This window comes from Notothenia rossii (genome assembly GCF_949606895.1).
Source record: "Notothenia rossii genome assembly, chromosome: 11".
Lineage (NCBI taxonomy): Eukaryota > Metazoa > Chordata > Actinopteri > Perciformes > Nototheniidae > Notothenia > Notothenia rossii.
The window spans coordinates 50468857-50485278 of record NC_136910.1 but is presented as its reverse complement, the minus strand read 5'-3'; the positions used below and the strand labels follow the sequence as shown (position 1 = coordinate 50485278).

The following is a 16422-nucleotide window of genomic DNA, read 5'->3' as shown; positions in this document are numbered from 1 at the left end:
CCTAATCCTTTTTTTCCTCTTTTTTCAGCTTCCTTTTCCTGCTTACGCTGTTTTCCTTTTTATGCTTTGTGCTGCGGTCAAATAATTCTCATAACCCATGTTACCTTAATTCTTACAATATTGCTATCTGACACATCCTAGAAAGATAAATGTCAGAAAGTCAGTGTTTTCTCTCCTTGAAATGTAGACATTTAGTGAGTAGCAATACATAGATATAATGCTGAACAACAGGAGCCCTTATCAAATCCTAAAGGGTCCACGTTGCAGTTGCATCTTTGAACCTATAGGTTGTAGTCATTGCTAAACTATATTTTTTACTGTATGTCACCTTCACATTTTGTTGTCCTCCCAAGAGATATCAATAGAATCAGTTTATCTTTAACACTCTCCCTTTATGGCTCTGGAAAGATAAACTCAGTACACACCAAACTCACTCTTGAAAAAGGTTAAGGGTTATTATTAGGTTTGGCAAGGTCACTTTCAAAAATGTTGAGGTGCTTTTCTTATCATTGCTAGTATATGATACGTGTTGTACAATATAAACATCAAGGATAACGTAGATAAAGCTCAATGTTTTTCCATTAAGCAGGAAGTCTTGTATGTATAAATACCATATAATCTTTAAAAAAAAAAAAATGCATGCCCATTGCCCTTCATTTTAACCTGGCATACGCTGTTTTATTTGAGTTTATTTGATAAACTGCAAATAATTGTGTCCACTTAGATAACATTTGAACTGGTTGGCATCTTCCGCTTTGACATGAGTTAATGAGGATTTTATTTGTAAATGCTTGCTGCCACACAAAGCATACTTATAGATGTTTCAGGTGAGAGTCCTTCACTTAGCTCACCCTGTTTCCTTTTTGCAGCTCTGGATGACCAGGACAGTGCCGTAGACGACCGGGACAGTGACTATCGCAGTGAGACCAGTAACAGCCTGCCTCCGCGTTACCACACAACGGCTCAGCCCAACTCCTCCATGCACCAGTATCCCATGGGGCCTCGGCAGCAGCAGCACCCGGACTCCTGCACAGACTCTGTCCACAGTTTGGACCTGGACTACAGGGACCAGATAGCAACCAGGTAGGGAGAGTATCCATTGAAACACACCTTCTGAATGAAACTCTTAACTTTGTCACAGAGTCCCAATCACATAGGCAGCACTCTCTGAAATCAATATTGAAACAAGAATGCCACCAACAACACCCTTATTAATCAGAAATGATCTTTATCTCAACAATGAACCTTATAAGACATCAGGTTATCTTAAAGTATATAATTTCACTTTTTTTAAAATAAAATACATACGTCGGAGGGCCTTCCCTTTTAGAGTTATAGCCTAATGGCAAAAGTAGGCGGTTAAACAATTATGCATAATTTTTTCTTCTGAATAGTTTATCTGACCTAGAATCAAACATGGCTGGAGCTTTTATTTGTTTGTCTGTGAGCTGTTTTTACCTTTGTGACAGAGTAAATGGTTTGTTAAAAGAAGAGGGATCCACTTCATAGGCTAAATGGATTTTGTCACAAGGCACATCACACTCAAATTATAAATCAAATACATTACCTTCAATTTAAAGAGGAAAAGAGGAGCGTGACTTTCACTATAGGAATAATAATACATTATACTGTGGTTGTTTTTATTTTGAAGCCAGTTTTGGTCAATAATAATGGTCCCAGTGCACTGGATGTACTTTTGTTTACTCATGGATTGTTGTAAAATACTTGGGTACCAGTGAGACTGCTGCAAATCAGCCTGTGTGGAACGATAGGAAGTTGATCCGGATAATTCTACATCAGAAAAAAGAAAAAAAATTGGATTACAGCCAGGGAGAGCTCATTGGTCGTGTTTGTTTTTGGTCATGAGGGTCTGCTTTGTTGGTTGATAGCTAAGCCATTTCACTGAAGAAATCCTAAGACATACTGTTTAATACCCATGCACAGTAATATATATTTTATGGTATTTTTAGATTAATTATTGCAATTTTCTTTGCGTTATCATTGTAACCAAGCTTTTCTAATTCATTCTTAAAAGCATTGCTAGCTAATCTGAATTTCGTCTTTACATTTGCATGAAACTGTTCTCGTCTTTATTTCTGTTTATTTTTCTGCTTAACTTTTGTTTGCATTTTTTTTTCCTTCTTCTTTGTTTGCTTCTTGTCTGTCCCTATGCTCTTTCCCTCCCATTGTAACATCAATTTATTTAAACTAAATTAGACCATTAAATCAGAAAGGAAGGGTCAGAATTATACCTGTGGATTCTGGCATGGGTGTTGAAGATTGGGAAAAGAAATACAAAGGACAGAGCAAGCCTCAGTTGAGTGAATTCTTGGATGATGAAGAAGAAAAGGTTATCATTCGAATGGGAAGACCCTACCCTGAGGCGTCTCGCACCTCTACCATTCAAAATACTCAACGCAGTGGTTTTCTGCCTCCCACCTACCCCCAGGGTTATGACACTATTGATCGACGGCGAAAGAAAAGGATAAGAGACCCAGGAGGGTTGCTAAGTACAGATGCTGACAAAAAAAGAGAAGAGGCCTTCCCCTCTGACATTGCACTGCTCCGTGAGAAGAGAGGGGAGCTATTTATGCGGCAGGTAGTTGAGATGCAGGAAGAAGAGGAGCGCATAACATCCTGCCTCAGGCCGTACCAAAATGGCCTTCTCTACAAGACAAGGATGTGGGCGAAAAATGAGCTAGACAACACCTTGGAGAATTATGTGGCATACAAAAAAGAGCAAGAGGGTAGAATGAGGAAACGGTTTGATTTTGATTTGGAGGACTCTGAGGATCTTCGCTACTCCATGGGAGCAGAGGAGGATATTGACGATATCGCCTTTATGGCTTCGGACTATTACTCGGAGAACGCAAGACATTATAAAGACAGGTATTCCCTCGCCTGTCCCTCCGAAAATTCTCATGGTCCTCGAGAGAAAAAGTCTGGCAAAGCTAAACTTGGAGGATGGGCCCCAGAGGCAATGCTCTCTCCTGTCGAGGAACCAAGTGATGAATATGTAGACCCTTTGGACGAACTCCAGTGTCTAGTTGAAACTGTTTCTGAATACCTTGCTGAAAAAGAAGAAGAAATGAGCAAGTATGGCTCCCTTCCTAAATCAAACAAATCGAGGCTATCATCTATTGGAAGCTATAGAACCGATTCTCTCGGCGATGACCAACATAGTTCACCAAAAGATCCTAAAGAAGAAATCCAATCACAAACTGCTGATCAGGGCATTTCAGGAGTAAAAAATGCCATGAGCTCATTATTTAGTTCTCTTACTGACAAAGTTGGAGGAAGCCCCAAACAGCCGGTCCCATCTCAACAGGCGCCATCTGCAGAACCCTCCAACCAATCTGGGCTAACAAAGCTATTTTCCTTCATTCCCAAATCAAATAGCTCAGCTCCTGTGGCTGTTGTATCTCCGGTAGACAATTCTCATGAGAAATCATTCAGTTCTCCGCCTTCTCATCCATCACAATATGCCAAGACACAAGGTCATTATCAAGAAACAGAGTCTCCCACAAGGAATCAGACTAGTAAAAAAGAACATGTACCAGAGTTTGTAACCAAACCTCAAAATGCTCCAGGTAACTCAGTCTTGGGAAAATTGAATCCTTTAAAACTTTTTTCTGCAGTAGATAATGGGAACGCCGCTGAACAGGCACCAACATCCACACATCCTCCAGGCCATACACAAGAGGACGAGCAATATGTTCATCAAGGTAAACAGTCAATGACAGCAGAAGGAAAATCCGAAGCATTCATTTCATTGCAAGAGAAACATTCGGAACAAAAACGAGATGGAAATATGTATGGCATAGAAAATCCAATGATTTACAAACAAGAACATGTGCCTAATCTGGGTCCAGCAAGGTCCACGAGCCAAACAGAATCAGTAAATTCTGGATTCTTTAATCCTTTCAAGAAGTCATTGAGTTCATTGCTCACACCTGCTGGCTTCATTCCGCCCCAGGGAGCTCCACCTCTGGCGGTTTATCCAGTGTTTAGATCTACAGAGGCTCCCCGACTACCAGTAGAGAGCCCATCATTGAGCAGTAGACCTTCTGTCTTCCCCTCTGAAAATGTCTCAACTCAACGCCCCAAAGCAGAGGGAGGCATGCTCTCTGGTTTTTTAAAGTTTGCATCTAGTGAAGATGTTAGTGTCTCCATGAACACACAGAATCCTGTGCGATCATTTCATAATTCAACTTCAACAACCTCTACCACAATTACACAAAATCCTGCTGTGCCCCAGGAAAACACTGAAAAAGGATGGTTTTCCAGTATATTTAAACCTACCTCTGCTCCGTCTGCTTCAAGCCAGAATGTGACTAGTAATTTGCAAAGTCAAAACAGCAATGTGCCATCCAGCTCACAACAACAACAACAACAACAACAACAACAACAACAACAAGCACAACAACTTTCAAATCAGAAACCAATTGCCCCCCATGGAATGCAGCATCAAGCCCCAAATCAGACAGAATCACAAAGTTTTTTGACAGGTCTTTTTAAAGGGAGCTCAACCGAGGACAACTCTCCTATGGGCTCGAATCAACCAAAACAAGGACTGCTATCTGGACTACTTAAATTTGGCTCTTCCAGTGAGCTTTCTGCCAATATGCCTCATCCGGCTTCCCAAAACAATCAACCACACGGGAGCAGTGATCTCCCACAGATTCCCAATCAACCTCCACCACAACAAAGTACGTCAGGACCACGGATGGGGGGCCTTGTCTCAGGGTTATTTAAGTTTTCATCAACAGAAAGTATCCCACAAAATGTTCAGCCTTCTGAAGCTGAAACGCAGAGGAACATCCCTGGAAATCTAACTGGCCAGCAGCAGATTTCTAATGAAACTCAGCAAACGCAATCTCAGCAAAAGGGGCTTTTGTCTGGCTTGTTTAAATTTGCCTCATCTGAGAATGTTTCAGGCAGCCAAACAGTTCAGCAACCACAAAGCAATGTTCAACACAATCAACAGGGTTTCAATCAACAGCATAGTCAACAAGATCCAAACCAAGGGCACCATCTCAGAAATAAAGCATCAAATCAGCAGCCAGGCTTTACTCGACAACAAACGGTTCCACTCCAGCGGCAACCATCGCAACAAAGTGGTATTTTATCTGGTCTCTTTAAATTTGCTTCAGCAGACAACATTAATAAACAAGAGCCCCCATCAGCTCAGCAGCATGGAATTATACCAAGTAAATCTAGCTATGAGCAACCAAGTGCAAGAGATTTCCCAATGTCCAATCAAAATCAACCACAAAATAGCTCATCACAAAGAACCACTCAATCTAGTGGTTTGCTTTCAGGACTATTCAAATCCTCCTCAGAAAATATGGGTCAACAGCAGCAGTCTGAAATGATCCATGAGACACAACTAGAAAGACCACTTCAAAGCAACCAAACCATTGAAACACCGGTGGACACTGCAAGTCAATCTGGCATGCTCTCAGGGTTGTTCAACAAATTCACAAAATCATCTGAAAACATCGACCCAACCTGCCAGACATCGGCAGTACAATCACTGCATGAGAGAGTCAATAATAATTCAGTCACAATGAAGACCCCACTTCACACTAGTGTATCACAACAATCCTCACAAGAACATACAGAGAAAGAGAAGAGGATTCTTAGACCTGCCCAACAAGGGTTCTCATCTGGACTCTTTGGCAAAAATGTAACTGAGGAAGCTTGTACTCCCAAACAAATAGACAAATCTGGTCAAGTTACAGAACCACAGGCAACCTCAAATAAGTACACAGAGTTACATTCAGGCATATTAAAAAGTGCTTCCACAGACTTTGGAAGGGACCGGGATTCTCTGTATCCTGGACAGAGCAGACATGCTTTTATTAGGGTACCTGTGTCAATTGATGGTGAGAGTTTGGATTTAAGAACCTCTGCTACTTTTGCAAGATCTCTTCAGAATCGAGCACCATATTCCTCAATTAGCACTGGCAATATATCTCAGATATATTATTCTGGCACACCTCAGTCAGTTCCCCCAATGGCTTATAGTACAGGAAATATTCATTCACTTTTACAAAGCCATACTCTTCCGTCAATAATGTCCATGCAGCCATTTATTGGCAGAAGCACTTCCTCTTTGTATGAAGCAACAGGGCAAAATCTTAACCAGGGTCAGTTGTCTCCTTATAGAACAAGTCCCTCTTATGATGAAAACCAGTGGATCCGTGAAAGTGCTCTTTTGCAGATGTTTCAGAATGAGTCACTAAATTATGAAATCCAGGATCAACTGTATAGACAGAGCTGTGAGACATCTGCTCTTCCTCACAGCACCTCAAATACATATCAGCCATTTAACTCAACCGGACCAATGCAAGGTGTTGTTTGCCAGGAACAAATTCAACCATATCGGTTTGAGCAACACAATGATGATCCATATCCCAAGAGGAAATTATGGAACAGCCACGAAGACTTGGGAAACAAAGAACATTCGCTTCATGAGGAGGGTGCGTTGAACTTAACTAATAAACCGAGTAATGCAAATGTTGCGAGACGTCACTCTTTTAATAATGGCAGCACATACAGCTTGAATGGGGTTTCATATCATGAAGGTTATTACGAGGAGACTGCACCAAGCTTATCCTATTCAGCTAACTGGCAATATGGAATGGATAATACAGCCCAACAACACTTTCATACTAATGGTATGTTCCATCAGAGTCAGTTTAATTTGAATAGACAAATAGATTCAATTTATCCCCCAAGTGCCCCAACTGAGATGGAAGACTCCCAGTACCTCGAAGACACAGAGTGGTATCAGCAGTGGCTTGCACTTTTGGAGCAAGGGATGTGGTGGCCAGCAGAAGATAGTGACTGTGGCTACTTTGTTTACACAGATCACGAGTACATTTATGCCTTGCTTACAGATGCGGAAGGTGAATATGTGTACGCTTGTACCCCTGAAGGCGAGTCTTTGGAAAATGCACAGCATTTAGACGGTTTTCCCAGTGCTTGGTTGCACAGTGAAATGGTTTCAGTGTGTGGCTTTAAAATCCCACTCTACAATGAGGATGAGCTTTTATGGCTACCCAGTCAAGATAACAGTGATTCTATACTCGTTAATGCCCCTCTGGATTTGTCTGCTGCCTATAGAAAAGGAAATCAGATCATGAATTTAAATCTTCAACAGTTCTCTGAAATGTTTGAGAATTCATTTCTGCCACAAGGGCAACAAGGTGTAGATTTCACATCTTACAGATTAAACAAAGTCAGGGTGGATCCAAGACAGAATGGTTATATCAATGGCGACCAATGCAAAGATGTTATTGACCTTTCCTGTCGTAATAAAGACCACAATGGTCCTTATTGGAACAACCAGGAAACAAAGACATTTCTTGCTCAAAAGCTGGCTGTTTCTTTGAACTCTAATCCATCTGAAAATTCCAATCAGCAGCTACCTCGGAACTGTTACAGGCCTAGTCAACGAAGGCGTTCATCAACAGGAGTTACAGTGAAGCATGTAGAAGATGTATCACAGAAGGAATGGAGGGAAAGAGTGTCCCCGGGAGAAGAACAACCTAATCGTCATGTCAAACAGGTTTCTTCCCTTATATCCTCTTTTGTTGGAAAAACATCACAGGCGGAGTTAAACAAAACTAGCATTAACAACTGTGAGAAAGCTTCTGACAACAAATCTAAGAACATTCTTGCATCGGGTTTCCAAAGTCTGAAGTCAAAGATTATCAAAGAGGAATCTACTGCTGATGTGACTCAACAAACGCAGATGTCCACTAGCACACATAAAAGAATGTTGCCTACAGTCAAAACAACGAGTGAAGTAACCCAACCCTCAATTCAATCACATACAGCTTCACAGAAACCTATACTTACACGTCAGACTACCATGGCACAACAAGCAACCCCACAAACACAGCCCAATGTACCAGTGCCTTTAGAGACAAAAGAAGCTCTTATTAAACATGGACCATGTACAGCTGGTAAGCCAATGGATATACCAGTGGAGAAACAACCTGAACAGGCAGGCTTCATGAACTTTCTCAAATCCGCAGTTGGAATAGAAGAACCCATGCCAGATGCCCAAAAATGTTCTCAGATATCTTCCAATGAGCAGAGCAAAACTTGCAGCACTGCATCTCTACCAGGCAGCGTTCCCACAAATAAAGAAGCTACAGGAGTGTCAAATCTATTTGGATCAATAAGCAGCCTATTTAGCGCTGAGCCCCCTCCGCCTCAGAAACAGCAAATGAAACCGAGTGTTACAGAAGGTTCATTGACATCAGCATCTAAGGGTTTACAGAGACAACGAACCATGGACCAAAGCGGTAGCCCTGTGCCGAGCCAACCCCCAAACAAAAGTATATCCCAACCATTTCCTCCCAGTCATTTGCCAGGCCCTTTTACAAGCCGATCAGAAACTATGCCAACTACAGAACAGAAAAAAAATGAAACTAAACCATCTGGCGGACTTTTTGGATTTTCAATCGGAGAAATGCTGTCAGGATCCGCAACTGCCCAATCAGGACCCACACCTCAATCAGCTGCATCAACTACAGCTCCACAAGAAGAATCACTGGGTAAAAGTATATTATCAATATTTAGTGGTCCCAATCCCCCACAAGCTGCAACTAAAACTGAGCCATTGCCTCAAGCGGGACCACCAAGTGCAGCTCCACAAGCTCCTCAACAGGAATCACTTGGCAAAAGTTTATTATCAATGTTTGGAGGATCAAGTCCTCCTCAGCCTCCCCCTCAAACCAAGCCTACTGCTGACGTACCACAACAGGGAACTGTTCCTCCTAAAGACCCCCCAAATACAGGATTCCTTTCAATGTTTGGTGGTCCCAGCAACCAACAGCAAGCTCAAACAGGATCTTTACTAGGGGGGATTTTGCCTGGGTCAACAAGTTCAACTGAAAGCCCAATGAAGGGACTGTTTTCAATGTTTAGTGAACCCAGTCCTCCACAACCTCAGCCAACAACACCCTTATCTCAACAAAGAGTAGCCAAATCACAAACTCAACTACAAGGGGAACCCAACACACAATCTAAACCACAAGCACAGCTACAAGGACAAGGGCAGCCAGCTGCCTCTGTACTTGGGGGAATATTAGGTGGCTTTTCTACATCTACTGACACTCCAAAAAGCACTTTGTTTTCCATGTTTAGAGGACCCAGTACTCCTCAATCAGCGGGAGCTGCACCACCAAAAGAACAGGCAAAGAGTATATTCTCTGTTTTTAATGATGTATTGACACCTCCACAACAAACTCCCAATTCATCATCAACTTTTGACACTAAAGTGCCACCAACAGCACAAGGTTCTTCCCAAATATCATCTGTTACCAGTAGCCATGACCAAGCAGCACCCAGTGAAATATCAAGTGATGTGAATGTAAGGTCATCCAAAGAAGCTACTGTAGACACTTCACAGGATGCTTCAAATAAAGGCACTGATATTGCATCTATGGATCCAGATTCAGAAATGGTCCCTGTTCAAAAGGAAACAAGCACAGAAAGTGCACCCCAAGATCCTACCACCAGTAACCAATCCCCATCTTCCGGCTTTCTGTCTATGATTAGTGGATCAGATCCCAAAGACCCACCAGGCAAAGGTCTGATGTCCTTGCTAGGAGGTTCTGCTCCTCAGCCTTCTTCTCAGCCTGAAAGTTCTCTATTAGAGGCAATGTTTGGAGGCTCTTCAACCCAAAAACCAGCTTCTCAAACAGGGGGGTCTTTACTAGGTGGTTTATTTGGAGGGTCTGCTCCTCAGGCTTCTCCTCAGAGTGGAGCTCATCCGACACCAGGCCCTCAAACAGGGGGGTCTTTACTAGGTGGTTTATTTGGAGGGTCTGCTCCTCAGGCTTCTCCTCAGAGTGGAGCTCCTCCCACACCAGGCCCTCAGACAGGGGGATCCTTATTTGGAGGCTTATTTGGTGGATCTGCTCCTCAGGTTTCTACTCAAGTTGGTCCCAATAAGAGTGGAGCCTCTCCCACACCAGGCCCTCAGGTAGGGGCATCCTTACTTGGAGGCTTATTTGGTGGATCTGCTCCTCAGGTTTCTACTCAAGTTGGTCCCAATAAGAGTGGAGCCTCTCCCACAGCAGGCCCTCAGGCAGGGGCGTCCTTACTTGGAGGCTTATTTGGCGGATCTGCTCCCCAGGTTGCAGGATCTACGACTGCAGGGTCTATCTTGGGTGGTATTTTTGGGGGATCAGCAGCTTCAACAACAGCACCTCAGACAAGTGGGTCCTTTGGTGGATTGTTTGGTGGGACTGCTGCCCAGACTTCAACCACCCCAAATACTAGCTCTATATTGGGAGGTATTTTGGGAGGGTCATCTTCTCAAACCGCTCCTGCACAGACAGTCAAATCTGCTCCCAATCATATTTTACCTGAAGCTTCAGCTCCTAATGAGATACCTGGTAAAAGTTTGCCTTCTATACTTAGAGGATCTATTCCTCCCGCTCTGGCTACAACATCCGTTGATGACGAGAAAACTACAGCTCTTACAGACACTACTTCAGATGTAACAATTCTACCAAAACCCGATGATGACAGTACAAGTGCTCTAGCAGGTCCTGAAATATATGCAAGTGGTACAGTTACAAAAAGCAATGAAAACGCAGAAACATTAGAGCAGCCTGGCGGTACAGTCCAGTGTGTTAAGGCAAGCTTACCAAAAACTGATGGCGAAGTCACAAAAGAAGCTCATCACCAAGATGCTGACAAGCCAACTACCAAAGCTAATGATATTCAGTCCAAAGAATCTGAATCATCTACACCAGAGCTTTTAAGTGCTCAGTCAGGTCCAAATGCAACACTCTCTAAAGTAGAAGAAGCAACACCAGCCACTCAGTCAGCAAGTACTGTAGTCGAGGAACAACAAAAGCCTACAGAGTCAGATAAATCCATTGGTGACACAGCAGCAGATGCAGTCACAGGCTTTATGTCCTCCCTTTTCAAACCAACAGTTGCTTCCTCTGAAGTTCCTCAGCAACAGCAGAAGAACTCACTTTTTGGACATGGAGCAACGGCACCTCAAGCGGCTACTGGGCAGAATGGAGGATCACTGTTAGGAGGTATTTTTGGCGGCTCCAATACCGAGACTACGGCTCCCCAGATAGGGGGATCATTACTGGGAGGGTTATTTAAGGGGTCAGCGACTCAGTCTGGTCCTCAAACCCCTGCCCCCACCCCTGGAGGGTCAATATTAGGTGGTATGTTTGGAGGAGGATCCACTGCCAAGTCTGTAGGTCCCCAGACTGGTGGATCGTTACTGGGTGGGATGTTTGGAGGATCTGCGGTAACAGCACAGCCTGGAGGTTCTTTACTTGGAGGGATGTTTGGAGGAGCCACTGCTCAGACTGCAGGGTCACAGGCTGGAGCATCAATACTTGGAGGCATAGGTGGATCTTTATTTGGGGGTGGAGGCCAACCACCCAAGCCAACTGAACCAAAGCCAGCTGAGTCAAAGCCAATGCCTGCCATTACACCACAGTCACAGATTAAGAATGAAAGTGTGCCACCTACAGTGACTCCATCTGGCACTGAGACTACCACAAGTAAAAAGGTGGACCTAACCCCACCAGTTCACGATCAAGTCAAATCTGGCAACTTGACAAGTAGTAGTGAGGTGGCATCTGAGGCGGCTTGTCCGGAAACCTCTGTGACATATGACACCACCCATCCAGGGGAAAACTCTGAAAAAGAAACAGTTGAGGGAGACATAATACATGAGAAGCCCATGGTGATTAAGGGAGACTCTGAGAGTAAAGAAAGTGACAAATCAGTCCCACCGGATAATAAGGAAGCACATACTGATTTAGCTCCTCCGGTTAATCAGTTGCCCAAAAATGCAGAGCCACCTGAAGCCAAGTCCCTGTTTGGTTTTATGTCGACACAAAGTGATGCAGGGAAATCTTTTGGATCTCTATTTTCACAAACACCGTCCTCAGGTACTCCATCAATGCCTCAAACTGAAGGAGTGAGTGGTCTGTTTTCAGGATTTAAAACCCTTTCTGGTGGGCTATTTCAAGATGAAAAACCTGTTGCTGGAAAACAAGAGCCGCCAGCCACGTCATTATTTGGCACGAAAATCAGTTTTCCTTGGCAGGCAGAGCCACCGAAAACACAAGCTCCAGTTGTAACATCCCAACCCAAAACTGACAACAAAGCAACACTTGGTCAAACTCAAACTGTACAAAAGGTTGCAACAGCCGATGCACACAAATCTGAATCGGTAGGTTCATCAGATGATGTAGCAAACCCCCAGATTTGCATCTCCACTCCTGAAGTAGATCCTTCAGCATCCCTGACCCCAAAGGAGAAGGAAGGGCTTGTAGAAACATACCCCTCTGCAGGTCCTACCTCTGGAGTGCAGCTGGACATCCAGTCCAAGAAGGATCTATTGAATGCAAAAAGGCTAGTGAAAGCATAATAAATGGCATCCTCCCTCACCATTTATGATGCATTGACGTTTTGGAAAAAGTGTATTCCCTGTTCAGCTCTGCAATCCATCCTCAATAGTTACATTTCATATTTAGCTTGAGTTTATGTATGTGTGTGCATGAGTGTTTGTGTGCGTTTTGAAATTATTCTTAGTTTTATTTGTAGCACCTTCATAATTGTACATGTCATTTAAAAACAGAATTCCAAAACTAAATGTACATCTTAATATATTCATGGCTAAGTGAATGTACTAATAATGATTTATATTGCATGTACGAAAGGCGAGTCTTTTGATATATTTATAGTTAAATATAAGCATACAACATTATAAACGATATACATTTAGTTTGAGCATGGAATTCTGATCTGTGTTGTGTTTTTGCTTTCGGGTGGAAATAATTGTTGTTTATATATAAACAGAAATCAACTTTTGTATATCTTTAAAATTGTATTCTGAAAGAAATGTAGCTAATCTGCATCATGCCCCGTGAATATAAAAGTGGTTATGAAAATGGGTAAAAATGTAAACACAGGTTATGTTATAATCCCCACTTGTCTAACCTTGGCCACAGGAAGAACAACTGTAACATCTAGAAATAGTCTTTTACCCTGTGATGATTTAACAACAAAAGTAATGTGACAATATTTTCCTTACTCCTCTTTCCCAATTGTAGTCCAGTGGAAAGTAGTCGCTTTGGGTCATCAGGAAACCTGAGCCAGACCAGCTCCCAGCTTAGTGAGACTGGCCAGAGCACTGGAGGGTCAGAACTGGAGGAGTCCTTCCACTCCTACCACAGTACTAGCTTTCACCCCTCCACCAATGGGCAGCCGCGCACCAATGGACAACCTCCTACAAATGGACACTATACCGTCGGTGAGCAGGAGATACGCGGGCTGATCTCTGAAGAAGGACAGGGCCTGAAAAACGACACTCCAACAGAAAGGGGGACCTCTAAACTCCTAAGGTATGCTCTAAATTCAATTTGGTAATATATGTGCTATGATGAATATCCATAAGAACTGAGTCTTAGAACAAGTCTTTCTTTCCATCCATGTAACCCAGGTTCCATGATGATGGACCGCCATTACCCTTTACCCAATCCAGAATTCGTTGGTTGAAGGCCATCAATAAAGTCAGGGTTCAGCTCCGGGAGGTAGGCAGTGGTTTAATAGAGTTGCTCTACCAATATCTGACTTCTAATCACCTCTGAAGTCTGACTACCCTCTATACTTTACCATAAACACACAAAAATTAAGCTGAACTCCCATGAGTTTTGTTTCTATTGTTGGCTCCCTTTCTGGCTTGCGCCACTTCCTACTGCTGTCAACTGATTGGTTGCCCCTCAAAAGGTCAGCGGTGAATGAGGTCAATTTTTAAATAGTATATACTTTAAACGCAGCGCTTTGCAAGAATTTCCGTTCTCTCCCTAGGAGCATAACGGCAACGTCAGCATTGATGCAGTTTTTCGACATATCGTGTGAATGCAGCTTAAGACGCATACCTAGATGGATAACACATCTGTGAATATTTGTATGTTGTTGAGTTTTACCTCTTTGGTAGTTTTTAAAATTATGCACCAAAATGTCAAAAAATAGTTTTTTTGAGACAACACGCGTATGCTCCTCTGCAGGTTGCACACATGTAAACGGAGGTCAATTAAACACTTTTGATAGCGTCTGGGCAGCAATAGTGAAACTACTTGCGATTCAGCAACTCATTAAAAGCCAGAACATAAATGTTTTTCAAGTTATGGATGAGTGTATTTGATTTAGTGTCACCCACCTCAATATTTCTTGCATATCAGATCTGCTTTTATGCGATAGCCATCCAGCAAAAACGCTGCTTTAATAGAGGTTCCAAGAAACATCTAATATTTAATAAATCAGATGAAACTCCAGTTATGATGAAGTTAGCTCTCCCTATGGGTCAATCACTAATTTCTAGTATTATCAGAATCTGTAAAAGAATATAAAACAATATATTTTGCACTAATACCCAATGAGCCAATATCTGTAGTCCAGGGACAAGATACAAATCAGGTTTGTACTGATGAGTTGCATCTTCTGCTCATTTGAATCACCCAGCATCTCATCCCTACGGGTGGACAAAAATAATTGAGTGTGTCCAAGAATTTGAACAATCTAATGAGCGGGGACGTTCTAGCTTAGAAGATGGGATGTGGGAATTGCATCATGATAGCCATTCATCAATCAATCAATCATGTTTATAGTTTGTAATTTTTCAGATCAAGGAATTAACTTCCTGAGTAATAAATGTTCATTTTTACCATTTTCTGAAAAAGAAAAATAGATAATACAAATCGAGGCATGACATTGTTTTTGTCTCCATCATATTTGACTTTTGGTATCGGGATAAGATGGCATAGCCTCACATTGAACTACATTGTACAATAACATATAGGATCATTTGTATCCAGCGCATGTATGTCGGTTCTAATCCTGCGGGTACAATCGTAAATCTTTAGTGTATGCTCGTAATGAAATCATCAGAATCTCTCAGCCCTAACTGTGGTTCATCGACTTGATTAAGCTTTTTATGGCACGGCAGTAAAGGAGTACCTAATGTAGGACCTCGATTGGCTCCATTATCATGATTGGTTTGCATGGGATGGTTGAGATTAACATGTATTGTAAATGACGGCTGATTGAAGAGTGTAACTGGAAAGCAAGGTGAAAGCTGTCTAATGCTGCGTTCACACCGGACGCGATGCGATGTTTGGGGGCGGCGCGATTACATGTAAAGTCAATGCAGAGACGCGGACAGACGCGAAATCGCTCCGAAGGCAATCATGAAGCAGTGGACGCGAATTCCGCGGTGCGATTGAAGGGAGCCGCGACAAACGCTCAAATTCAATTTTTTCAACTCGAGCTTCATATTCGCGTGACGCGATCTCGCGGTAGCCAATCAGCGGTGAGGATCTCAGCCTGCCGCCACTGACGTTCAACCAGAAAACATCAGCCGTTAGCTGTTAGTAGTTAGCACACAGAGCTCACAGTTCCTCATATCTGTTCAGAAACTGGACAAAAGTTAAACAAGTACAAACCACAGACTGTCTGTGTCATTGTGAATACAGTCGCTGGTTTGTTTATGTCTGTAGGCCGTTGTTGTGAGTGTGGACGGAGCATATACAACGTTAGCTTAGCCTGGTCTACCCGATCTCCATTCAGAAAACAAGCATTTTAAAAGGTTTTTCACCTACCGTCTGTCTTCAGACTTGTCAAGCATTAATTCATGGTTTTTACTAACCGGTGTCAGTATGTTGTTACTTCATTCATGTTGCATCATTTAGAAACGTGTATTATAATTTAATAACGGTCAAATATGTTCATTTTGTTGTAGTTGTAGCTCCCGAGCCAGCGTGTCTTGTTTGAATGACACGAGTAAACACAGCTGGCAGCCGCGGTGAAACTCGAGCGTTTAGAGCGATGCGATAGGAGCGATTAGAGCGAAGCAAATATTCGCATTGCGTCCGTTGTGAACGCAGCAAAAGGGCAATTTAATACAGGATGAAGGCAAACACTTAGGACACAAGTCTAAATGCTGAAAAGACTGTAATGAATTAGAATGGCTTGTTAATCCGTCCATCATCAACACTGACCAGGATAATAAGACATTGTAAAACATCCTCACATGCTTGTTTGCATTTGTGGAATAGGATAAGATGAGATATGTGGTGTGTTTACAGTTTCCTTGAAAACGTTTGGAAGCAGTGACAAACAAGGGGCATTTAGAGCAGGAAATGGAGCTGGCTGTCAGACCAATTTCCAGTATCATTTTCCAAACTCACTGGAATACAAATTATTTCTCAAAATGTTGCATTGACAAGTTAAAAGCAGTCAAGTATAGTTAAAGAAAAGCAGCAATACTGATATGTTTATCAGGGGTGTTTTCACTTTTTTATGAATAGAAAGAGAAACATCCCGAATATCAGCTGCTGGCAGATGTGGATACAG

General features: G+C 42.6%; 1 protein-coding gene across 3 annotated transcripts in view; it reads left to right on the top strand.

Annotated features, from left to right (window-relative positions):
* The window catches only part of unc13bb (unc-13 homolog Bb (C. elegans)), a 78380-nt gene that overhangs the window by 33104 nt on the left and 28854 nt on the right, over window positions 1-16422 (top strand). For all 3 annotated transcript variants that reach the window (XM_079656719.1, XM_079656718.1, XM_079656717.1), the window contains 3 exons: window positions 870-1083; window positions 13122-13412; window positions 13511-13601. In XM_079656719.1, coding sequence (XP_079512845.1) covers window positions 870-1083; window positions 13122-13412; window positions 13511-13601 — 596 coding nt within the window. The remainder of the gene's footprint in view (window positions 1-869; window positions 1084-13121; window positions 13413-13510; window positions 13602-16422) is intronic.